General features: G+C 45.2%; 1 protein-coding gene across 1 annotated transcript in view; it reads left to right on the top strand.

Annotated features, from left to right (window-relative positions):
• Positions 1-3,953: 3,953 nt before the first annotated feature.
• The window catches only part of SGPL1 (sphingosine-1-phosphate lyase 1), a 41,773-nt gene continuing 20,257 nt past the window's right edge, over positions 3,954-25,469 (top strand). The window contains exons 1-6 of the mRNA XM_079976346.1: positions 3,954-4,251; positions 15,145-15,310; positions 16,155-16,222; positions 16,473-16,620; positions 17,736-17,815; positions 19,862-19,990. Of these exons, the coding sequence (XP_079832472.1) occupies positions 4,249-4,251; positions 15,145-15,310; positions 16,155-16,222; positions 16,473-16,620; positions 17,736-17,815; positions 19,862-19,990 (594 nt within the window). The 5' untranslated portion in view covers positions 3,954-4,248. The remainder of the gene's footprint in view (positions 4,252-15,144; positions 15,311-16,154; positions 16,223-16,472; positions 16,621-17,735; positions 17,816-19,861; positions 19,991-25,469) is intronic.

Raw genomic sequence — 25,469 nt, 5'->3', positions numbered from 1 at the left:
GTCAGTGAAGTCATGGCTGGAAAGTTTTACATGGACCCCAGGCCTATTCAGACTTCTCTGCAGGGAACTCTGAGAATTGTTGCTCTCAGAGAAGGCATGGAGATGTCTAACTGAGAACTCTAGCAATCTCACACCAAACTATTGCTCCCAGAATTCCCTGGAGGAAATATTGAAAGATAAGCTAATACAGGCCATGTAAGTTTGCAAGTAGATAAATAGGTACCGCTCTGGCAGGAAGGTAAACGGCGTTTCCGTGCGCTGCTCTGGTTCACCAGAAGCGGCTTGGTCATGCTGGCCACATGACCCAGAAGCTGTACACCGGCTCCCTCGGCCAATAAAGCGAGATGAGCGCCGCATCCCCAGAGTCGGTCACGACTGGACCTAATGGTCAGGGGTCCCTTTACCTTTACCTAAGTTTGCAAGATAGAATATGCCCTCTGTGTATGTCCCTGTGGCAGTTGTCTGCTGCCTCAGTTTGGTACTTCTGCAACTCAACTGAAATTATTAGGGCTGTCAGCTGGTTAAAGAAATCTTAGTTACTTACTTGCATGGATTTTTAATCAGTTAATTAAATGACCCCTTAAGGGTGCAATTCTAACCACAGCTTAAAACCAGCTGAAGAGCCTTAAGGGCATTAAGCGTTGCTCTGCTGACGGGGCTGAGAGTTGATTGTGGAGCAACACTTATGCCACTGGCGGGACTCTGAAAAGTTCCTCCAGTGAGGATGATCTATTTGTGATGTCCTGCTGGTGGAGCAAGTAAAAATGGGGCATGTCAGGGACGTGCGTTGTTACACCACATTCAGAACCTCTTAATTCCCCCAGCATGTCCACAGAAACGGCACAACTTCATAGCAGCTCTGGTAGTAAAAGAAATAGCTGCTCATAACATTTCACATCTCGCTGACAGCATCACTGCAGGGCAATGGATTTGGCAGCCGCCCTGTAGCGGCATCTCCTTTCTTCTCCCTCTAAATGTGAGTTAGGAGGACTGTTCTGCCCATCTGCATAAATATAGACAAATATGCATTTTTGGGGGGGTTAAACCACAGAGCCTAGGACTTGCCGATCAGAAGGTTGGCGGTTCGAATCCCCGTGATGGGGTGAGCTCCCGTTGCTCAGTCCCTGCTCCTGCCAACCTAGCAGTTCGAAAGCACGTCAAAGTGCAAGTAGATAAATAGGTACCGCTCCAGCGGGAAGGTAAATGGCGTTTCTGTGCGCTACTCTGGTTCGCCAGAAGCGGCTTAGTCATGCTGGACACATGATCCGGAAGCTGTACACCGGCTCCCTCGGCCAATAAAGCGAGATGAGTGCCGCAACCCCAGAGTCGGTCACAACTGGACCTAATGGTCAGGGGTCCCCTTTACCTTTTATGCATTTTACCTTTTATGCATTTTTTTAAAAGGTAACTTTTAGATGATGTACTCATGTGCTACAACAGGTATCAGCTTAGAATAATTCATTTCTCTCTCTCACACAGGGAACATCTCTTTGAAGGCAGTGCATGTCACCAGCAGGTTTTATTACTCATTGCAATAATAATAATTTAAAATATAGTGGCCTGTTTATCAGGCGCAGCTTTGTAGATCCTGAAGAATTTTTACGCTGATCTTCTGATCAGTTAACCAAATAAACATCACAGGACTAGAAATTCTAGTTTTATGTTTTGCTTCTGAATTGTTTCATCTAAGCAATGGGAAGATATGGTTACACTCAGCCCTATGGTACCTGTAGCATTACTGACAGACAAGCTTAACTCTGTAGGACTCCTTTCAAGTTAGCTTCCTACAACAGAAAAGGAGTTTTGCACATGCAAAACTTATTGATTTACACTGAATGACTGAAAACCTTAAACCATAGGCACTCTTGCATAGGAATAGTGGGAAAAGGCAACATAGTTCCTGCAACGTCAATTGCATCAAAACATTTCTCATAAGATTTTGCAGCATGTATTCTTTGTAATAGAGGACCCTCTGAACAACCAAAGAGTAAGCATGTAACACATGGGTAGGCAAATTAAGGCCCGGGAGCCAGATCCGGCCTAATTGCCTTCTAAATCTGGCCCGTGGATGGTCCGAGAATCAGTGTGTTTCTACATGAGTAGAATGTCTCCTTTTATTTAAAATGCATCTCTGGGTTATTTGTGGGGCATAGGAATTCAATTTTTTTTCCAAAATATAGTCCGGCCCCCCACAAGGTCTGAGGGACAGTAGACCGGCCCCCTACTGAAGGTTTGCTAACCCCTGAGTAACAAATATTGTATAGAACCTCCAGTTCAAGAGAATATTTGTGCATACAGCTGGTGTCAAGAAATTGAGTTTTTTCCTTGCGTCACTGAATACAGGGAGAAAAAGAAATCTCAGACTTCAAATCCAAATCCAAAATCCAAAGCTTTGCGCTTGATCAACAGGGTGATTTGTGATGTCTTTGATGAAAACAGAGGAAAACTTAGGAGGAAAGAGAAGTTTGGTCAGAGACAAGCTGGATTTCAGGTGTCAATGAAACACCTGAACACAAAATGTCAGACACAAATGGAGATCTAAGATTTGGTGGTATGGAAAGCCACAAACTTTCCCCCAGGTGTAGTGAGAAGAGAAAGAAGAGGATTAAGAACAGATCCTAAGAGTTCCTAATGGAAAGGATGAAACTACAAAACGTTTCACCTTGTGGTGACAGTAATCACTGAGCAATTAAAGAGGTAGGAAAAGAACCAGCAGGGGACAGACAAAGTATCTCTGGAGCAGAGACTCCTTACAAAACAAAAAGGAGTTGGAAGTGAGGTGATTGGTAATAGGGCAGTTTCTGTGGGGTGCAGTGGGTGGAAGGTGGATTGCAATGGATCATAATCATTGGTAGGACAGTTTCTGGGGAGTTGCATGGGGTGGAAGCTAGTTAGTAACAGGCCAAGAGGATGAAGTCAACAGCAAGGAATAGGTGGCATACTCCAGGGAGTTTGGAAGTAAAGAACAGAAATGTATTTACTTCATTAGAGTGTTGGTGGATTTTTCCTCTTTTCCTTTTTTAATGCGGGAAATGGTGGTGCATTTGAAAAACACTATATACAGTAGTTAGTCTGAAGTGGGCAAAAGGATAGTATTGTAGTGATAATTTTGGAGTCTCTGTGGTACTTAAGACAACATTCATGATGGTAGTAGCCATGTTAGCCTGTAACAGCCAAACCAACAAAGTGTCTGCTAACACCTTAAACCCTCTCACGTTTATGTGAGCATGTCTTCCTGGGTCAGAGAGGCCACTTTGTCAGGTGCATGCACTGTGGTCTTTAGCATTTTGGGTCATCACCTCTCCCCACTTTCCTAAGCAGAAAATTGACAAATCATGGAGGATAAGGTTATGCCAAGAACAACCTCCAGTATTGGAAAACATGCTCACGAGTGGGGGCAAGCGCTGTTGCTGTCAGGTCATGTTTGTTTATTATCATTTTATTGTATTTAGACCCCACTTTTCCTCCAAGAAGTTCAAGGGAGCATAGTTCCCTTTACTTTCCAAATTATCCTCAAAACAAGACAAGTCTATGAGGGGTAGGCTGAGAAGAGAGGCAGCCACCGGCCCACGGGTGAGCTTTCGTGGCAGAGTGAGTCTTTGGACCCGGGTCTCCCTCCGACCCACTCTAACCCCCCATCCCACCCTGGCTCTAGCAGGCCGCGGTGAGATGTGTCTTCGTCCTGCTCTAGCCAGCGCTTCCCCTCGCGCGCCAAAGGCTCCCCTTGCAGCTGCGTCCCCTGCCCGCTTCGCTTTCGCCCGGGCGAGGGGCAAAGCGAGCGTGCGGCTCCGCGGCCTTTGGACCCAGCGGGTCTGCGGCAGAGGGCGCTGTGATTGCCAAGGCCTGTGGCGAGCGAGCGAGCTACTCGAGGCGGAGGCTGCGTGGGCGCCTAGGCCTGCTTCCGGGCCGGCACCCGGAGAGGCGCGCGGTGGCGCTTCTTGCAATCACAGCCGCGCCGGAGCGAAAGAGGGCGGCGGCGGCGGCGGCGGCGACTCCTCTCTCCTACCCGCCTTCTCCTTCTCCCTCTCGCTCTCGCTCTCTGTCCAGTCACGCGCGGAGAAAGAGAGGCAGGCTGGGGTGGATCTGCGGGCGGCCGCTCTCCGCCTCCTCCTTTTTTGGCAAAGCCCAGCTCTCCGCCCAACGCTCAGGCCGATTTAGTTGAGCAACACAAACAGCAGCAGTAGCAACAGCAGCGTCCCTCGCTGACCCCGCGCGTGCAAAGGCTGCCCGGAGAGGCTGTGGAGAATCATGGTGAGTCTTTGTGTCGTCCCCGCAGCTCCTCTCTGGTTTTGTTTCACTTATTTGGGGGGCCCGCCGGACGAGGGGGTGCTGGTGGCGCGCGCGCGGCTCCTTCCTCTCCATCACTTCTCGGGTCCTCTGCTCCAGTTTCGTCAAACTTTCGCTCCGCTTTCCCCGTTCCCCGCGCTCCCCCACTCCAGGGGAAACTTCTCCCGAGCCCCTCTCGCTCCCGGGAGTAGTAGACACGGCACCCTCTCGTGTGCACACGCGTAGCCCGCGGGGATCGAGCCGTGTGGTGGGGCGCCGCGGGGAGCGTCGGGAGAGAAAGGAGCCCAACCACTAGGCGCTTGGGCCGTCTCCTGTAACCAGTGCGCCGAGGTGGCGGCGCTAGGTAGGTAGGTAGGGGGATATAATGCCAAGCCAGGAACCAACTTTTCCAAGGTCAGCTTGGGATGGTGGGGCAAGTGAGCGAGACGTCGTCGGATACCCCCCCCCCAATCGAATGGGAACCAGTACGGATTTTCTGCTTGGGGGTCTTTCAGTCTTATCTGTTCATAAGCTCAGCCAGTCTCAGGACCTACCCTCCCCACCCCCATCACTATGTTTTGCAGATCAGACTGAGGGACGGTCTACCCCTTGGGTGGGGAACCTGTGGTCCTTTGGTGGGCTGCATTTGCCATCAGTGTTTATGGATGATGGGATTTGTAGTCCTCTCGCATGTGGAAGGCCACAGGTTCCCCTGTCCTTGGTCTCCTCCCGCCGCCCACCCTCTCCCCTTATAAAACAAAGTAGTGGACTTCTCCATGGGTCTTATTCATCTCCCTGTTTCCAGATTGATCTCAAAGCCTGGCGTTAGCTTTTCCTTGCTGAACTCGCTCCCCGTAATGCTTTTGTGCTTTGCTCCCTTAGATCTCTGGATAACTTCCCTGTTTGTCTTCCCTGTTTTCTCTCCACAAGTCTCTCTCTCTCTCACTCTTTCTCTCTCTTTCCCTCCCTCCCTCTCCCCACTCCATCTGCTTCCCCCTTACCTAATGGTAAATAGGAAAGTACCCAGATTGGGGAAGTGGTTAGATGGGCACCCTGCGTGTGTTTGGTAATAAAACAAAAGCTAGTGAGTGGAGAATGGACTGGAACAGAGATTACTTTCTCAGTAGAGAGTTTACAAAACAGGAAGTGAAGGGGGGGGGGCGGGCAGATAAAAGTGGCCTGCCCTAAAAATCCTTTAAAAAACAGAATACTTTAAATGTATCCTTTTCAAGAGAGTCTTTCTGGGGAATATCTTGAGTTAGCCCACACTGGTTTCCCTGCTCCATTCTAAAAGCTTGGCTGAAAGGCAGAGATTATTACCTTGAAAAGGCTAAGGGCTTGATGGTTGAAACTGGTGTTTTTGCATGGGCAGAAAACCAACTGTTGTGCCCAGCTTGGCACTTGGTAGAAAATAAAAAGGCTGCTTTTCATATTCTTTTTGGGGTTGTTTTCTCCATAGTTGTACAGCAAAGTCTATTGTGTGAACTTGTAGCACGACAGCTGCACTTTTGGTGATTCCTGCTTTTGACGTATCAATTGGTCCCCTCCCAGAAAAATCACAGCAGAGTGTACCCATAAATTTCTGCTGTGCACAACACACTGCTCTTTCCTCAGATGACTGAGTGCCCAAAGAGGATTGCATCCATCAGGATTAGGCAACCCCCCCCCAAAAAAAAGAGCCTAGGGGGCCATTGGTCAGGGTTCACATGCTGGCAGTGGGCAGAGCTCATGGCGGGTGGGGCCAGAACTAAAAGTGGGCGTGGCAACATCTTTTCTCTCACCTGTAGGCCCAAAGGTTGTCCATAGGTGAATATAGAGAATTAACATTGATCATTATGTGATATTATGGCAGCGGACAAAACTGTACTGTAACTTTTTAATAAATGGATTTTTAAAAAACAAACAAACTAACTAACAAACACAACATCGATCCTAAGTCCTGCTGAGTGTTTTATGTTGCCAGTTGTAGCTTCCCACTGCATGTATGCAGGGGGAAATGGTTGCATGCATTTGGTACATGTGACCGTGTACACAGGTTTTCTTGTCCAGAGGTGATACCTGTGCAGGACACCGACCATATGTGAAGCAGTTCTCGAATATGGGCTGAGTTTGGGCATGTGGTAAAAATGATCCAGGCCTTGTCCTATGTCGAAATCCTTCTTTTTAAAATGCAGCCTGACATGTTGTGGCGAAGGATGGTCGAGCAGAGGTGTGATCACATCATTCCACACTGCAAATGTGGCAGTTGCATGCTGTCACTTCTCTGCATGTCCAACTGTTGCGTACAATCTAGGGTGGATAAAAATCAGTAATTAAAAAATAATAATCAAAGAAATCGGATTTTTTAAAAATTTAAATCGGATTTTTAAAATAAAATGCTTTTGGAGGAAAAATCTTTCTAAAGATAGTTTTCTCTTTAAGTTACATTATAGTCCAAAGGCTGTTTGTTCATCAGGAAATAAGGATTTGTTTTAAGTTTTTCATGTGTGCTAAAACTCAGCCTAAGTTGTTGTTGTTTTAAATTGTTTAACTGCATCAGTTAACAAACATAGATACATATGCTATAATGCTATTGTTTTAGTTAAATAAATTGTTTAAATTGTTATTAAGGAAATTATTATTTTTCTCCTTCCAATAAAGTATAGCAGAAAAGTTGTCCAAATATAAACAGTTAACTTAATCTCACAATAATTTCATAATTAACTGTCTATGTATTTCTAATAGTATAACCAAATAAGTAATTTTTGATATAACTGTAAAAACTACTCTGAAAATTTATTATTCCAAAAATGAAACCTTCATCTGGTTGTAAATATTAAAATTATACCAGCAAGAATGAGTCTTTCTGTAAAAAAAAATGATTTAAATCAAGACTTACTGACTAGTGATTTAAATTGTGATTTAAATCAAATCCACCCTGATACAATCCATGCTCATGAGACTCACCATCTGTTTTTAATAGTGAAGGTGGGACGCAGGTGGCGCTGTGGGTTAAAGCCTCAGCGCCTAGGGCTTGCCGATCGAAAGGTCGGCGGTTCGAATCCCTGCGGCGGGGTGCGCTCCCGCTGCTCGGTCCCAGCGCCTGCCAACCTAGCAGTTCGAAAGCACCTCTGGGTGCAAGTAGATAAATAGGGACCGCTTACCAGCGGGAAGGTAAACGGCGTTTCCGTGTGCGGCTCTGGCTCTGGCTCTGGCTCTGGCCAGAGCAGCGATGTCACGCTGGCCACGTGACCCGGAAGTGTCTCCGGACAGCGCTGGCCCCTGGCCTCTTAAGTGAGATGGGCGCACAACCCCAGAGTCTGTCAAGACTGGCCCGTACGGGCAGGGCTACCTTTACCTTTTAAAAGTTTAAGACTGTGCATGAATTTGCTCCAGTGATGTGAGGTGAAAAATTTGACCCCCCCCTTTATAAATTTGTGACAATTAATGGATACTAATTGAAATTATGATATTAGGTAAGCTTGGCCATTTCAGTGCTTTTAGCTTTGATTAATAAAGGCAAGTAGAATAAACATGAGAAATTAGATTACTCTCTAGAGCAGTGGTGTTCAGCCAGTTCAACTGGGGTGCCTTGAATGATGGCCAGGGGTGCTGCGGGCAACACTGGCCTCTATCCCTCTTTCCTTCCCTCCCTCCTGATGCCTTCTTGTGTCTCCCAAAGGCTTGCAGAGCTGTTTGTTGCAGCAGCCCTGGCTGAATGGTGGCTCTTGGCCATGGGGTTCTGGTTGCCAGGAGCTGAGGCAGCCTCGGAGCAAGCAAGCAAGCAAGCAAGCAAGCAAGCAAGGGATTCAGCCCGCCTGCCTGCCAGGCCTTGCTGTTGGGAATGGACAAAGTCCCAGGCCCCTGTGGGGCAGTGTGAGGAGGCACCTCTCTTTGGGGCAGGGGGGCAGCAGTGGCTGCCTGGAGGACTCTCAAGGAGAGGAGGCTGAGGAAGCACTCCACAAGGGAACGTGTTTGAAAAAACTCTGCAGGCAAGGGGTGACATAACTGGGCTCCTGAGCCCCACAGGGGTACTGCAGAAAGAATGTACAGTTCTTTGGTTAAAGACAGTACCTTGGGTTAAAGACGCTTCAGGTTAAATCTTTTCAGGTTGCATTCCACGGCGACCCGGAAGTACCGGAAAGGGTTACTTCTGGGTTTCGCCGCTCGTGCATGCGCAGTCGCTCAAAATGACGTCACGCGTATCCACAGAAGCGGCGAATCACAGCACACGCAGACGCAGGTTGCGTTCTGCTCAGGTTGTGAACGGGGCTCCAGAACGGATCCCGTTCGCATCCAGAGGTACCACTGTAGTTGATCAAGGGAGCCATGGACTCAAAAAACCCTCTGCTCTCTTGTGCATGTTACCCTATGCAGATTACTCCATTTCCCCCTGGAAAACACGTATTACTTATCTTCCATAAATCAAAATGCCCTCTTTTTCAGGTTCAGGGTAAACCTCAAAAAGAGTGAACACTGAGACATCTTGGACAAGCAACAGTTGTTTTTCATTATTCTGATTTTTCTTAACAATAGATAAAGAAGTCACTTTAAGCATCTAGTCATGGATATAGCTGAAGTCCCACACAGTGAAGGATATGCAACAACTAGTGGATAAGCAGAACATACCTGTATCAAAATACACATCCAGCCAATTTATTGGGACATGGATGAGTGTTGCATCTGTGTTGGCTGCATGTGGGATCAGATCCAGAATGACTATATTTTCAGTACTCAGTAGTGATCTTTAACATCTAAGGGAGATAAAACACACAAATAGGCTTTGTAAATCAGTAGGACTCAGCTGTTTCCAAGCATGTGTCCTTCTTTCTCCCCCCCGCCCCATCCTATTCTAGACATACATTTCTGAGATTTCCTCTCTTATTAGTCCTCATTTACAGTTCTTTTCATTTGTAGTGTTCACTGATGCCTACATACATGGATCTTTCATGTGGTTTGTCTTTATTTCAGACTGTCTCAAAGCTTTCCCACTGCGGTTTGTTGTTAATTTACGTAGCTTCTTCATCTATTCAGGAATATATGAGCTTGCAGTTTAGATCAAGGAGCACCACACAATGTACACAGAATTGCGGGTCTTCAGCTTGGCTATATATCATATTGAAAAAAAACACAAATTATACGTTTGCAACATTCTTTTATCACAGACTCCTACCAGTCTGGGCTGATTTTTCATACTGTAGGTCAAAAATGCAGTAAGGTTCCTTAGGGTATATAGGAATTGAGCAAGAAAGCAGGCATGCCTTGAATTTTATCTACAGTGATCTCGTTGTCACTAAGAAAGCAAACCTGTTTATGGACTGTTACTTTAGTCTTCAAGTTGAGGCTCACAGAGCTGAATATATATTTCCCTGCACAAAGAATGCTAGCATGTCAGGCTGAAGAGTTCTAACTTAAATCTTCTCCCTGACAGGTCAGCTTTCTTTGTTTTGAACTTTCTTGTGTGAATATACTTTACAGTGTGATAAAATGGCATAGCCCAGACTGCAGGTTCTCTGTTTTGGTGAGAACGGCATTTCTCTGAGGAAACTGCATTTGAAGAGCAGGGACTTTAATGGCCTCTGGAATTTTGGATCTTCAGAAACTGTCTTTGTTCTTCAGGGTGTATCTGCATTCTTAAACCACGGCATTGCTTCTAATTCTTTCCAACTTGCTAATTCCACAAACCACTGAAATACCTCTTGTTAGACAAGTTTTTTTGTCTGTTAAAAAAGTACAGGCAACTGTTGGAGTTGAGGTTGCTCTTAATAAGAGTTGGAGTGGTATGAGGGGATACAGAAGATGTCCTCAAATTAGAAGACTAGTAAAGAGAATACATAATCATTAATATTGCTTAGATCATGGGTAGGCAGACTAAGGCCCAGGAGCCGGATCTGGCCCAATCGCCTTCTAAATCCGGCCCGCGGACGGTCCAGGAAACAGCGTGTTTTTACATGAGTAGAATGTGTCCTTTTATGTAAAATGCATCTCTGGGTTATTTGTGGGGCATAGGAATTCGTTCATCCCCCCCCCCCAAAAAAAAAATAGTCCGGCCCTCCACAAGGTCTGAGGGGCAGTGGACCGGCCCCCTGCTGAAAAAGTTTGCTGACCCCTGATCTAGATGATGCCGCAGCACTGATAAGCTGATGAAAGGCACTTTACTGTCCCAAAGGCTACCGGGAACTCTGTGACAAAGTTGAGTCAAAGAGTACCCCCAGATTGCAATTTTGATCCTTTCTGGGTATACAAACAAACCCATTTCTGACCCCTGTTTTGTCATGCAGATCATTACTGGTTTCACATACTTTTTCAACACTCGCTTTGCCTCACCTGAACGCCCTGAAAAAGATAGAGAAAGGGTGTTTAGTGTTGTCAGCATACATGGAGACACCTTGTTCTGTGTCCCTGTGTAGCTTATCCCAGCAGTTTCAAACAAATGTTAAAGAGGATTAACTTTCAATTGCTAGTTGGAATACCCAGGGAGATGGTTTGGGAGGTTGTCCAGAACCAGGTGGTTCGCTTTTTGCATGCCGTCAGCAGTTCTGTTGTGTAATGGTGGTGTAAGGAGAAGTAGCAATAAAAGCTAGGGGGGGGGGTTTCCTGTCAAGGAGCATAGCTGCAAAGTAGAGGCTTGTTATCTCTTGTACTCTGGTAGAAGACACAAGCTTAGCAGGTTCTAATCTTCAGATCCGTATTATATAAGCATCCTGATAAAGAGCAGATAGAACAGTTCATGCTGAACTTCAAACCTTTGTTAAAAAAAAGGGAACATGAACCTCTCTTGGATAAGAAGCACCTCTGCATAAGACAAAAAAGGGATTGCTTGGCTGGCTTTCTTTGTTCCTCTTTCGATAATGAAAAATGCATGCAGCTTACTTGCTGCGGCCTAATAAAGTAGGCTTATGTATATATGCATTGATTTGGAAGTAGAAATTACTTACCGTATATACTCGAGTATAAGCCGACCCGAATATAAGCCGAGGCACCTAATTTTACCACAAAAAACTGGGAAAACTTATTGAGTATAAGCCAGTTCACCACACCACAAACCTCCTGGAGTGCGTGAGTGCGCGCGTGCATGCGCACAAAGCAGAGGAGGCTTCTCTTCCCCCCCCCAGCCCCTCCCGTGCCCCTGCCTACCTAGGGTGCTGCCAAGAGGCTGGTGGCAGCAGCAGTGGAGGAGGAGGAAGGAGCAGCCCGAAAGGGACCCTCACTTGAGTATAAGCCGAGGGGGGCTTTTTCAGCATAAAATATGTGCTGAAAAAGTCGGCTTATACTCAAGTATATACGGTAAGTCAGATATGCACCCGCAAGTAAACAAATGCATAGGGATTGAAGTGGCAGGCAGGGGAAGAGGGGAGTTGTGAAACTTCTGTATTTCGACATGTTAGCAACATAGGAACCTGCCGTCCGCCAAGTCAAGACCATTGTCTCATCTTGCTGAGCATTGTCTACACCAGAGGTAGAGAACCTGTGAGACTCCAGATACTGGAATACAATTCCCATTCTCCCTGGCCATTGGCCTTGTTGGTGGGGCTGATGGGAGTTGGAGTCCAACAACACCTGGAGGGCTACAGGTTCCCTGACCCTGGTCAACACTGACTACCGGTGGCTCTCCAAAGCTTTGGACAGTCCTTATCTTGCCAGCTGGTGATGTCAGGAACTGGATGTGTTGGGGAGAGAAAGAAGAACAGCTGCTCGAATGTATAATGGCTCATGGTATCATATTAATGATCGCTGAGGATCATTCTAGTCCAGCTACCCCATACGGGGATCGAACCTGCAACCTTGGCATTATCAGCACCACGCTCTAACCAATGGAGCTATCCAGGCATATCTGGTTACAATAATGATTGGTGCACCAGAGTAGTGAGTCTCTCTCCCCCCCCCCCCCCGTGATGTGTCTCGTATTAGTTATCCGTTGTTGGGTACTCTTCCCACAATTCAAATTATTTCCCCTTTGAATAAAACTGTTCTGTGGCTCCTTGTAGGGCCACTGTGTTGTTGTGGCATCAACTATCAGAAGTTGCTAGTCAATAAATGTGTCAGACATCTAAGGTGTCAAGGGATCCTTCTTGTCTATAACTTCCCGTCTTCTCCGCTTCTGGGGGGTGCAAATGTTAATTGCATTCATGATGTGGATGGCCCTAAAATGTGTAATGTTTTATTATGTTTTATAAATGTTGCAAGCTGCCCAGAATGGCTGGGCCAACCCAGTCAGGTGAGCGGGGTACAAATAATCAAACTATTATTATAATTAATTAATTCAAAACAAAAGCTCATTTGAATTAGACCAGAGGCATCTCCAGCCTGGCATTTTGCTTCCCATAGTGGCCTATGCAAATTCCACAAGCAGGATTCCACAGGCTTACTCACTGCATTCTGCTATTGTGCATTTCAATTAAGGCGAAATCGCCACACCTTGGTAGGGACCTTGCTCAGAAGAAGGTTTCAAAAGTTGGATGTGGAAGAACAGGTCTGAGGAGCAGAGTGCAGCCATGAAAACTTGTATTTTCTGCAGCGCGGCTTTAAAAATTGGGAGCTGGATATGACAGATGTGGTTGACAAAGGACAGCAACTGTGAATTTGAAATATTAAGGGTTGGTTTCTTTAAGGGGTGTGGGCTCAAGGTTACACAGTGAGGTGGGAAAGGGAAAATGGTAGGAAGCAACACTCACTGAGTATTGAGATTGAGACTGGAAAGGCTCCTTTCTTCAGTGCATTTGCTACAGCAGAGGTCTTCCCCCACCTTCTACTTACAACAAAAGATGTTAGGAAAAATAAAGGAAGCTTGTGTTTAAGGAGCTACGCTTTCCAGAGTTGTCCTTTGTTGGGGCTAAAGTTCTGGAACCTCAAGCTGATACGGCAGATCTTGCATTGTCCATTGATGCCATTCAAAAGTCACGGTGCAAGACGTGGAAATGAATGGGAGGCTAACTTTGCCGGAAGATGTTCCGTGTTGCTGTTGAGCTGTAATTTTAAACTTACACAGGGAGAACTTACCCTGAGGAAATCTTGGCTGATGACGAAAGCAGTTACAAAAGACACAGTCTCAAGAACAGCAAACACCGGTTAGTTTTAGTGGGAGACACTAAACATGGATTTATCCCTGTGCGCTGGTGGTTCTTATTTTGGATTAATGGGGACTAATTGAGAGGGTTGCTGTTTTCAGATAGGATTAGTTCACATGCCAGCAAAGTCAGGCTGCACAATTGAGGTTGGTTTGGTGCTCTTGTGCAACAAACATAGCCCACTGTCAGGGATGATGGGATTTGTAGTCCAGCAACACCTGGAAGACCACAGGTTCCCCAACCCTACGCTAAATGGTTTGGGACACAGTTACCTTCAGAGCTGTCGTCCCATTTGAGCCAAAATTCTCCCTAAGATTTCCCATGGAGGCTCATTTTTGCATCTCCCTCAACATCTGAGTTGTGCTTGGTTGGGACCTTCATTGTGGCCACTTCTTGACCTTGGAATCTCCTGCTAAGAAAAGCCCACCTCATCCCTCTTTGATGACTCTCCACCTCTGTGCAACATCACTTATCACTGAGCAAGGATTTTGCCTGTCCATTTTTGGGGTAAATAATTTTTATTAGTTTTCCTGATACACAAATATTGTACCTGAGAACTTTAGAACAATAGTATTGTAGAGTTGGAAGTGACCACGAGTCTCATCTCGTCCAACCCCCGGCAATGCGGGAATCCTTTTGCCCAATGTGGGGCTCGAACTCCTGTCCCTGAGGTTAAGAGTCTCATGCTCTACTGACTGAGCTATCTTGCAGGCATCCTGCATTGTCAAACAAACAGCCATTCTTATCTATACACTAAAGAAACTGCAGAGCATACAATAACAATTTCTTTAAACACAAAAACCACAGGTGTATAATAGTTTGTTAGGGCTGTAATCCAGATTCAGTAATCGTAACTGAAATCAAAAGCAGAATCATAAAGCCCTCTTTAGCTACAAACAAGATAAAATTTAACCAAAGTGTTATGAAATTATCCTTCTTCCTTTGGCTCTTGGTAACTCAATTTGCCGGCTCCCCGGTTTTTAAATACAGTGGTACCTCGGGTTACAGACGCTTCAGGTTATAGATGCTTCAGGTTACAGACTCTGCTAACCCGGAAGTAGTACCTCGGGTTAAGAACTTTACCACAGGATGATAACAGAAATCGTGCGGCGGCAGCGGGAGGCCCCATTAGCTAAAGTGGTACCTCAGGTTAAGAACCGTTTCAGCTTAACAACGGACCTCCAGAACAAATTAAGTTCTTAACCCGAGGTACCACTGTACCACCTCTCTGACATGCTAATTGATGTGTTTACAGTGGTGCCTCGCAAGACGAAATTAATCCATTCCGTGAGGCTCTTCGTATAGCGGTTTTTTCGTCTTGCGAAGCAAGCCCATTGACAGCTTAGCGGATTAGCGCTATTAGCAGTTTAGCGGCTTTTAGCGATCAGCTGTTAAGCGGCTTATCAGCGGATCAGCTGATAAGCGGCTTAGCGGCTTAGGAAAAGGGGGGGGGGGAGGGGAAAAAACCCGCAGGAACTCGCAAGACATTTTCGTCTTGCGAAGCAAGCCCATAGGGAAATTCGTTTTGCGAAGCGCCTCCAAAACGGAAAACCCTTTCGTCTAGCGGGTTTTCCGTCTTGTGAGGCGTTCGTCTTGTGGGGCACCACTGTATTTGCTGCCTCTTTTCTTCTCGATTTATTTTTTTGTATTTTATTGTTGGCGTTACTTTTGCTTCGATGGTAAAACTGCCTTGGGCATTTCTTTGAAGGGGAAGGTGGGGCTAAAACACTCAGAGCAAATAAATCAACCTCACTTTCCAGCCACATTTGTTCATTCTGCCTTGGCCTTGCCCTTGCCCTCTGCCTCATGGGTCCTTTGTCTTCTTTTCTAGGATGCGGTTGTTCCTTACAAAGAAATCCTTCTGCAATATTTAAACGAAACAAGAAATGTCGTGAATGCAAAGTGTGCTGGGGCTGAGCCCTGGCAACTGGTAACATCCACAATTGGGGCTACCCTCCTGGTTGTTTGGCTATACAGGTTCCTCTTCCAACAAGAAAGTAAGTGCTTTGTGCGTCTCTGATGTGAGGAATTGGGGGGTCCACTGCATTTGTGTAGCATGATGCTCTTCAAACAGGATTTCATTTTAAAAAGTCCCTGACCTTCGTGGTAGCAAAGAGGTGAGGTTAGAAAGTCCCAACTAACTCTTCACCTTGTTTTATTTCTACGTTGATGGCTGTGTTTGGCCCTAAGACTAAACTATAATTTATGAGAGCTTGGCTTCTCCTCCAGTGCAGCTTCAAGGAGGAGAGCAGAAGTTTCCATTTCTCTTTAAGACTAACCACAGTTTGGTGTGTTGTCCAGATCTTAAACCGTGTTTAACCTTAATATTAGTGGAAACAAGCCAGCCTGGTTTGGAGTTGGTTTGTGTACATAATCAGAGTTAAGGATAACCACAGTTTGCTCAGGTTTAGATGCATGAGCAAGCTGTAGCTGATCTAAAACAGAAATGAAAGCTTTCAAATTTCCCGTGGCTCAGCCAGGAGAGATGGGAGGGTGTGAGCTTGAGGCTCACTCAGGTCCATTTCTCTAATGCTTTATTCCAGGGATTGGGACCACAGACGCAGGGGTTTCTTCCCTATATAGCCCTTGGGACTCCCACATTGCTTTATGATTTCATTACGATGCCCACTGTTGTTACGATGCCCAAATTGCTGGGAACTTTGATGGCTAGAGGGCAGTGCAGGTAAGCATGCAAGAGGGGTAGAAGGCAGTTTTCTGAAGCAGGAAGCCTTCTGTACTCAAGAAGCAGGGATTCTTCTCTACCCTGGCAAATAAAAAAAATTACATTTGGAAATTTTGGGGCTGAATAATAATATTTTTTTTTTAATGTTTTCTTTCTAGGTTTAACATCACGATCTAAAAAGTGGTTCTTCAGAAATTTACGCAAATTGCCCTTTATTGGTACTATTGTAAGTTTTTAAGCATTGAGCTACTTACCTATTTAATTTGCTAGGAGGAAACATATTTATTGCTCTTTATCATTTGATGCTCGGGGGGGGGGAGGGAATTAAAAGCATACCTGTGAAAAGAGGTCAGCTTGTTTAAAATTGAAGTCAAGGCTTGAACTATTTTTTTGCAAGGAATTTGCAATTAAATTATCCCCATGATTAGAATCTGTTCATATTATATTTGCATGTGTGTTTGTCTATCCTATAACAGATAAAGAAACAGATGAATAAGACTATGGAAGATATGGCCAGCACCTTAAGTTTCTTGAAAGAAAAAACGGGTTATGTCAAAATCCTGCCGGCAAAAGGCTTGAGCCAACCAGATGTGCTGAAGAAGATGAAAGAATACAGCTCTATGGGTATGAGTCTGAATGCATACTGGCACATGTCAGTCAGTTTCAGCATCTGCTATGCTCTGCTCCAGTGCTAATGTTAATTAATAAGCAGCAGCAAATGGCTGTGTATCACAAATACTCAGCCTTCATTCTCAATTAATGATGGAAGCATAGTTCTTGGAGAAGAGAACAAAATAAAAACCCTGCCACTGTCTCATAAAAGCGAAGTAATGTTGTTAGTTGCATGAATATGAGGAAATACTAACTTGACTTAGAAAGTTTGGAGAGCTCCTGTTTGGAGGGGTGTAAAACCTGATTTTCATGATTTCTCCTTGCCATGTATTTTTCACAAGTGTTGGACATTTCTCTCTTCCAGAAAGAGACTATTATAAGTTTGGGTCCCATTCTGGAGCATGAATTCCTGCCACCTGCTGTTGTAATAGTAGTAATAATACGGATATTATTAATAATAATAATATTGTGAGTTATACCCCACCCATCTGGTTGGGTTGCCCCAGCCGCTCTGAGTGGCTTCCAACACATATAGGTTAAAGGTAAAGGACCCCTGGACAGTTAAGTCCAGTCAAAGGTGACTATGGGGTGTGGTGCTCATCTCGCTTCAGGCTGAGGGAGCCAGCGTTTGTCCACAAACAGCTTTCCTGGTCATATAGATCAAGTAAATCAATATTCAATAATCCATTAGAATCCAATAGTAAACAGTAAAATCAGCAAATAATAACTTTACAGTTCCATGGTTAATCATTGCTTTTTAACAATAGTTAAAGAGACAGGCTGTTTGCAAGTGCTTAAAAACCCACTTGCCTATCTGCTGATAGTTGTCTCTGACAAAGGGTGTCTTAAAACCCCACATTGCCTTATTTTTATCTGGCCAATGCCTGATATGAGGTCAGGCAAGCGGCAGGTGGGTGTGACTTAGAAAAAAACCAGCCTTGTGGGTCAGAAAGGGAGACCTGCTGGGCCTAATTCTGCATGCAGAGTAAAGGTTCCCTAGCTCTGTGCTAGACTGTAGTTTTAATGTTGTCTCCATAGACTGTTGTGTGAACAGTCAATCAACTGCAGTTTTGATCTGCAAAGTGCTTTTAAATATGACGGGCGGTTTCTTGTCTCCGTGCTTTCAGGTGAAGTAAACTGGGAAGACGGGAAAGTGTCCGGGACAGTGTACAGTGGGGATCAGAAACTCACGGATCTGCTTGTGAAGGTAATTCAGTGTGGTAAAAGCTATATGTTTATCCTTCTGTTTGTTGAAGAAGAGGAGGAGTTTGGATTTGATATCCCACTTTATCACTACCCAAAGGAGTCTCAAAGTGGCTAACATTCTCCTTTCCCTTCCTCCCCCACAACAAACACCCTGTGAGGTGAGTGGGGCTGAGAGACTTCAGAGAAGTGTGACTGGCCCAAGGTCACCCAGCAGCTGCATGTGGAGGAGCGGAGACACGAACCCGGTTCCCCAGATTACATGACTACCGCTCTTAACCACTACACCACACTGAATGCATGTGTGCATTTTTTTATTTTTTTAATGACTTATTTTAAATGAAGCAAGTACTCATTTTGTATTTTTTATGTTGTGAACTGCCCTGTGCTCTCTTTGGGTGAAAGGCGGTGTACAAATTAAATAATAAGGATTAACTAATTCTCCCTGTAACGAAGCGTTCTATTTTGAAGGAACAGGAAGGAATGTGAAGTGGAAAGCAAATTGTGACAGGGAAAAAAACCCCATCCCACTTGTGAGTAAATGAGGTTCAGGCAGGCCAGTGAAGTAGGTGTACTGGTTAGGCATCACACATACTGGAATTGGAAGCAGAAATTCCCCTGAATTTATGCCCTGTGAATCATTTCAAATGTATTAATGTGTCTTGCTCATAATTGTAAGGTGTGGTTTGGCTACCACATGCTGTGACTTCCAAGCATTAATTCAGTTAAACCTATCCTTCCCCCTTCCCATGCCCAATGGAGATAGGAATTGTAGGGAAAAGGTGGAAGAGTTTGGTAGACTGTCCCTACCTCTGCCACAGTCAGTTTACAAGGAATTTACTTAAATTATTTTATCACCAATCGCTTCCCGTGAAACAAACTGATGCGTTTCTGCAATAAAAAGCATGTATAAAAAGAATTTCAAGCTTCAGGCCGGGATACAAAATCTCCACTAAAAAGGCTTGTTAAAAAAAAAAAGGTGTTCAATAGTCTGCTTGACTCCCAAACAGTCCTCTGTACAGTGGTGCCTCGCAAGACGAAAAGAATCCATTCCATGATTCTCTTCGTCTAGCGGTTTTTTCGTCTTGCGAAGCAAGCCCATTGACGGCTTAGCGGATTAGCGCTATTAGCGGCTTAGCGGCTTTTAGCGGCTTATCAGCTTAGCAGATAAGCGGCTTAGTGACTTAGAAAAAGGGGGGGGGGAAGGGGAAAAAAGTCGGAAAAACTCGCAAGACATTTTGTCCTGCGAAGCAGGCCCATAGGGAAATTCGTTTTGCGAAGCGCCTCCAAAACGGAAAACCCTTTCGTCTAGCGGGTTTTTCGTCTTGCGAGGCATTCGTCTTGCGGGGCACCACTGTATCTCTTTTAAAACTTGTTTTCCTTCTGTCATAGAAAATAAGTAGGAAGAAATGTCACGCTAGCTTTGTAGAGGCACCTGAGGCCCGCGTGATTAGAACTGCAGCAGAAGAGCAGGGCTGTGCTTGCTTCCTCACTCCTCCGCAGGCCCCCCTCAGAGGCCCAGAGGGACCCTGGGCTGCTTCTAGCTTTTGAGGCCCCCAGCCACGATAGGAATGAATGGCAACAGTTGAAAATAAAATAAAATGCCTCTTCATGCCTTGGGTGGGAAGACGCCTCTGTGTGTGCATGTAGGCATCTCACATGGTTTAGCCTAGGGGTCCCTTCTTCAGACTTTGCAGCCAAGGTGTGGATGTTGGCGAATGCGTGGAACAGGTAGGGTCTGTGAGGTTGAGGCCACCAAGCATAGCTCCACTCGTCGCTTCACACAGCTACCATCACGTGAGACGTAACTCCTATTCAAAGCTTCTGCGGCATTAGAACTCTTTATTTGGATGATATGACAGTATGCAAAGCATTCTGGGACTAACTTTATAGCAGAGAAAACTCTGTAGGGTCCTCCTGTGATTTCTCCGAAACCAGTCATCTTTGATGGATGGGGAGTGAGGTGACTTTCTCCTGTACAGTGCAGCATCACCTTTTCAGGGTTTACTTTCGAGGAGCTATCTCACCTGTGCCAATTTTCTCCCTGAAGGTTTATGAGGAATTTGCATGGAGTAACCCGCTTCATCCAGATATATTTCCGGGCGTGAGGAAGATGGAAGCAGAGGTCGTGAGAATGGCTTGTACGCTTTTCCACGGAGGGCCCAAATCTTGTGGAACAGTAAGTAACACGACATGAGTCCCACTAGCTGCAGCCAGTGTATTTGTGTAAATGTTAAAAGATCCATTACAGAAAATAGTGTGTATCTTTTTTGCCTTGTTTCCAAGGGAAGCTGCATTTGCTTTGGGTCTAGCCAACTCTAATGAAATTGTTATTTTATTTATTAGAATATGTATATAACCTGCTTGATGAAAGAGCTGCCTAAGCAGTGTACAAATGAAATTGTAGACAAACCACAGCAGAAATCCACAAAACAGTTGAGAAACGAAACACCTTTAAATTTTGTTAAAGTCTGAAAACAAATTTTACGTAGCTAAAATATAGGTAGCTAAATTATATGTCTGTGTAGGCAGAACATATATAAGCTATCCTGACAATTAACAGCTGTGCTGGCAAACTGGTGACACAGTGGACACCAAAGGTAATTAAGAAATTGTGGACAGCTTGCCAAATACCTTGGTAGTTATGCAGTCCTATTCATTAACCTCTCTTCCAAGATGCACGCTGCTTGGCTAGTTTGTTTACATAATGTTGATGGTTGACCTGTGCAGGCAATGAACTTGCTTGCAAATGTAAAAAGCCTTGTCATTTCTAAAGAGGACAACACCAAGAATTGTGGGTGTCCAGTTTTTGAAAAAGTCAAAATTGAAAGAGAATTGTGTTCTCCCCCCCCCCCCCCGTGTGTGTGTTTGTGTTATCACAGCAAGTTGTATGTAATAAATATGTTGGGTGAAAATTGTGGTTGGTATTTCAGCAACTCATATGTTTAGTAGCAGCATCTATATTATGTTGCCAAGAAGGTGAGCGATTAGGCAGGAGTTCCTTTGGATCTAATGTGGATGGTGTTTGTTGCAGTTTAGGGTCAGTAAGATTCATTCATTCATTCACTCACTCGCTTTATTTGTAGGGCACTGTAGCTTGTAGGGCAGCGGCTGAAGAAGGAGCAAAAAGGGTTTTCTCCTGTGTGTGTTTCTTGTGGCTGATTAGCTGTTCTCCCTGTGCAAAGGTCAGAGGGGGCAGGGTTTCTGTTGAGGTAGGTGATTAGCTGTGGGAGGAGCTTATCAGAGCTTGTAGGGCAGCAGCATGCGCAATTTGATCTATCTTTAGATTTAGGGGAGCTAGTCTCAAACGTTTGTTGGGGGAGACCTAGGGTTTTTTTTGGGGGGAGTTACTTGTCCTGTCTGCACGCTTCTTATGATGGAGGACCACTGTAGCCAGCCCCAACGACACGTTCTCAAGATGGAGAGTGAGGGAACAGCTGCAGTCGCCTGCGGTTCCTGCACAATGTTTGCCATCTTGCCAAAGGTTGCAGGCAGCTTTACCTGCAGCAATTGCATGTTGATTGCCCTCTTAAAAGACAAAGTCCAGCAACTGGAGGAACGTGTGGCTACGCTCCAAAGAATTAGAGAGCTGGAGCTCTTCTTGGAAGCAACAGAGCACACCGTCTCCACCAAGGAGGAGACAGGGGACTCCCCTGAGAAGGAGGCTAGTTCACCAACACAGGAGCCAGATATATGGAGAAACGTGACTCAAAGAAGTAGGAGGCCCAGGGTTCGCTCTGATTGTTTAGAAATACACAATCGCTTTGAGGTCCTCTCCCCTAGAATGGAAGACGAAGAGCAGACTCCATTTGAGGATCTCTCCCTCGTTACAGTCGATCAGGTATATGAAGACGAGCAGCAAAGTCAGTCCTCGGGGAATGTGCAGGTGACCTTGGAACGGACAGATCACGGAAGAACCCCGACCAAACCTAAGAGGAGGCGTGTAGTGGTGATAGGGGATTCCCTACTGAGGGGAACAGAAGCAGTGATCTGTGGGCCTGACAAGATGTCTCGGGAAGTGTGCTGTCTCCCCGGGGCTAAGATCCAAGATGTAACTGAACGACTACAAGGAATCATAAAACCCACTGACAAATACCCCTTCCTCTTGGTTCATGTGGGAACCAATGACACTGCAAGCAATAGCCTCCAGAAGATCAAAAGAGACTATGAGGCTCTGGGCAGGAAATTGAAGCAATTAAATGCACAAATTGTCATCTCATCTGTCCTCCCAGTTGAACGACGTGGCCCAGGGAGAGAGAGAAAAATAGTGGAAGTGAACTGCTGGCTTCGCAAATGGTGTAAACAGGAACGGTTTGGATTCTTAGATCACGGACTGCAGTTTCTTGAAGATGGACTTCTGGCAAGCGATGGGCTGCACCTCACAACGGTTGGGAGGAATGTTTTTGCCAAAAATCTCAGAAACCTCATCAGGAGGGCTTTAAACTGACTAATGTGGGGGAGGAAGACAGTGCTCCTGAAGGTAGGAGTCTATCAATTGATGAACATGATCATCCAAATGTCATAGACCAAATGGAGCAAACAGCACGCAGACCTAGTGGTGGGAGGAAAAAATCCTTCAATAAGAGACACGGGGGAATGATTAATGGACTTCAATGTCTGTACACTAATGCGCAAAGCATGGGTAATAAACAAGATGAGCTTGAGCTCTTGGTACAGCAAACTAAATATGACATAATAGGCATCACTGAAACCTGGTGGGATAAGTCCCAAGACTGGAATGTAATAATGGAGGGTTACAATCTATTTCAGAGAAACAGACCAGACAAGAAAGGAGGAGGAGTGGCGTTATATGTCAGGGATGTGTATACCTGTGAAGAGATCCAAGATTTAGAACCTCAAAGCCAAAGTGAGAGCATTTGGGTCAAAATTAAGGGAGAGATGAATAACAGGGACCTCATTGTGGGAGTTTACTATAGATCCCCAAGCCAAACGGAGGACATAGATGATGCCTTCCTGGAACAGATGGCCAAGCATGCAAAAGGAAGGGAGATAGTAGTAATGGGGGACTTCAATTACCCGGATATTTGCTGGATGTCAAACTCAGCCAAGAGCATAAGGTCAAACAGATTCCTCACTGGCCTTGCAGACAACTTCATTGTCCAGAAAGTGGGAGAAGCAACAAGAGGAACAGCCATTTTAGATCTGGTCCTAACCAATGTTGATGACCTGGTTAGTGGGGTAGAAGTGGAAGGATCATTAGGCGCGAGTGATCATGCTCTTCTGAAGTTTACTATACAGCGGAAAGGAGCAGCCAAGCATACTAGGACTCAATTTCTTGACTTTAAGAAAGCCGACTTCATAAAACTTAGGGAAGTGCTGGGTGAGATCCCATGGACAGTAATACTAAAAGGAAAGGGAGTTCATGATGGCTGGGAGTTTGTTAAGAGGGAGATAGTAAAAGCACAACTTCAGGCAATACCAATGAGACGGAAACATGGAAGGTGCCTAAAGAAGCCAGGGTTGCTATCTAAAGAACTTTTAACTGAGTTAAGATTAAAAAAGGATGTGTACAAAAAATGGAAAAGGGGGGAAACCACCAAAGAGGAATTCAAACAAATAGCCAGCACGTGTAGACACAAAGTCAGAAAAGCTAAAGCACAGAATGAACTCAGGCTTGCTAGAGAGGTTAAAAGCAACAAAAAAGGCTTTTATGGGTATGTTCATAGCAAAAGGAAGAACAAAGAAACAGTGGGGTCACTCAGAGGAGAAGATGGTGAAATGCAAACAGGGGACACAGAAAGGGCTGAACTCCTCAATGCCTTCTTTGCCTCAGTCTTCTCCGATAAAGAAAACAATGCCCGACCTGAAGAAATTGGAGCAAATGATTCAGCAGAGGAAACACAGCCCAGAATAACTAAGGAGATAGTACAAGAATACTTGGCTAGTTTAGATGTATTCAAGTCTCCAGGGCCAGATGAACTGCATCCAAGAGTATTAAAAGAACTGGCAGGTGTGATCTCAGAACCACTGGCAGTCATCTTTGAGAATTCCTGGAGAACAGGCGAAGTCCCGGCAGACTGGAGGAGGGCAAATGTTGTCCCTATTTTCAAAAAGGGGAAAAGAGAGGAGCCAAATAATTACCACCCAGTCAGTCTGACATCAATACCAGGGAAGATTCTGGAGCAGATCATTAAGCAAACAGTTTGTGAGCACCTAGAAAGGAATACTGTGATCACCAATAGTCAGCATGGATTTCTGAAAAATAAGTCGTGTCAGACTAACCTGATCTCGTTTTTTGACAGAATTACAAGCCTGGTAGATGAAGGGAACGCAGTGGATGTAGCCTACCTTGATTTCAGCAAGGCATTTGACAAGGTGCCCCATGATATTCTTGTAAAGAAGCTGGTAAAATGCGGTCTTGACTATGCTACCACTCAGTGGATTTGTAACTGGCTGACTGACCGAACCCAAAGGGTGCTCATCAATGGTTCCTCTCCATCCTGGAGAAGAGTGACTAGTGGGGTGCCACAGGGTTCTGTCTTGGGCCCGGTCTTATTCAACATCTTTATCAACGACTTGGATGATGGACTCAAGGGCATCCTGATCAAATTTGCAGATGACACCAAACTGGGAGGGGTGGCTAACACCCCAGAGGACAGGATCACACTTCAAAACGACCTTGACAGATTAGAGAACTGGGCCAAAACAAACAAGATGAATTTTAATAGGGAGAAATGTAAAGTATTGCACTTGGGCAAAAAAAATGAGAGGCACAAATACAAGATGGGTGACACCTGGCTTGAGAGCAGTACATGTGAAAAGGATCTAGGAGTCTTGGTTGACCACAAACTTGACATGAGCCAACAGTGTGACGCGGCAGCTAAAAAAGCCAATGCAATTCTGGGCTGCATCAATAGGAGTATTGCATCTAGATCAAGGGAAGTAATAGTGCCACTGTATTCTGCTCTGGTCAGACCTCACCTGGAGTACTGTGTCCAGTTCTGGGCACCACAGTTCAAGAAGGACACTGACAAACTGGAACGTGTCCAGAGGAGGGCAACCAAAATGGTCAAAGGCCTGGAAACGATGCCTTATGAGGAACGGTTAAGGGAGCTGGGCATGTTTAGCCTGGAGAAGAGGAGGTTAAGGGGTGATATGATAGCCATGTTCAAATATATAAAAGGATGTCACATAGAGGAGGGAGAAAGGTTGTTTTCTGCTGCTCCAGAGAAGCGGACATGGAGCAATGGTTCCAAACTACAAGAAAAAAGATTCCACCTAAACATTAGGAAGAACTTCCTGACAGTAAGAGCTGTTCGACAGTGGAATTTGCTGCCAAGGAGTGTGGTGGAGTCTCCTTCTTTGGAGGTCTTTAAGCAGAGGCTTGACAACCATATGTCAGGAGTGCTCTGATGGTGTTTCCTGCTTGGCAGAGGGTTGGACTCGATGGCCCTTGTGGTCTCTTCCAACTCTATGATTCTATGATTCTATGATTCTATGATTTGTACACCGCTTTTCCACACACACACACACACACACATTTCTCAAAGCTGCTTACAACAAAGAAGCAGAGATGCATTTCAAGCAAACATTGCAAAAACTTTCATAACGTAGCAAAATAACGCGATAGCAATTTCATAACAACGTAGCAAAACAAAAATAACATACAAAATAACCACATTTCAATACTGTAAATA

Source organism: Podarcis cretensis (genome assembly GCF_951804945.1).
Source record: "Podarcis cretensis genome assembly, chromosome: 5".
Lineage (NCBI taxonomy): Eukaryota > Metazoa > Chordata > Lepidosauria > Squamata > Lacertidae > Podarcis > Podarcis cretensis.
The sequence above is the reverse complement of the archived record's forward strand: the minus strand, read 5'-3'. Positions and strand labels throughout refer to the sequence as shown.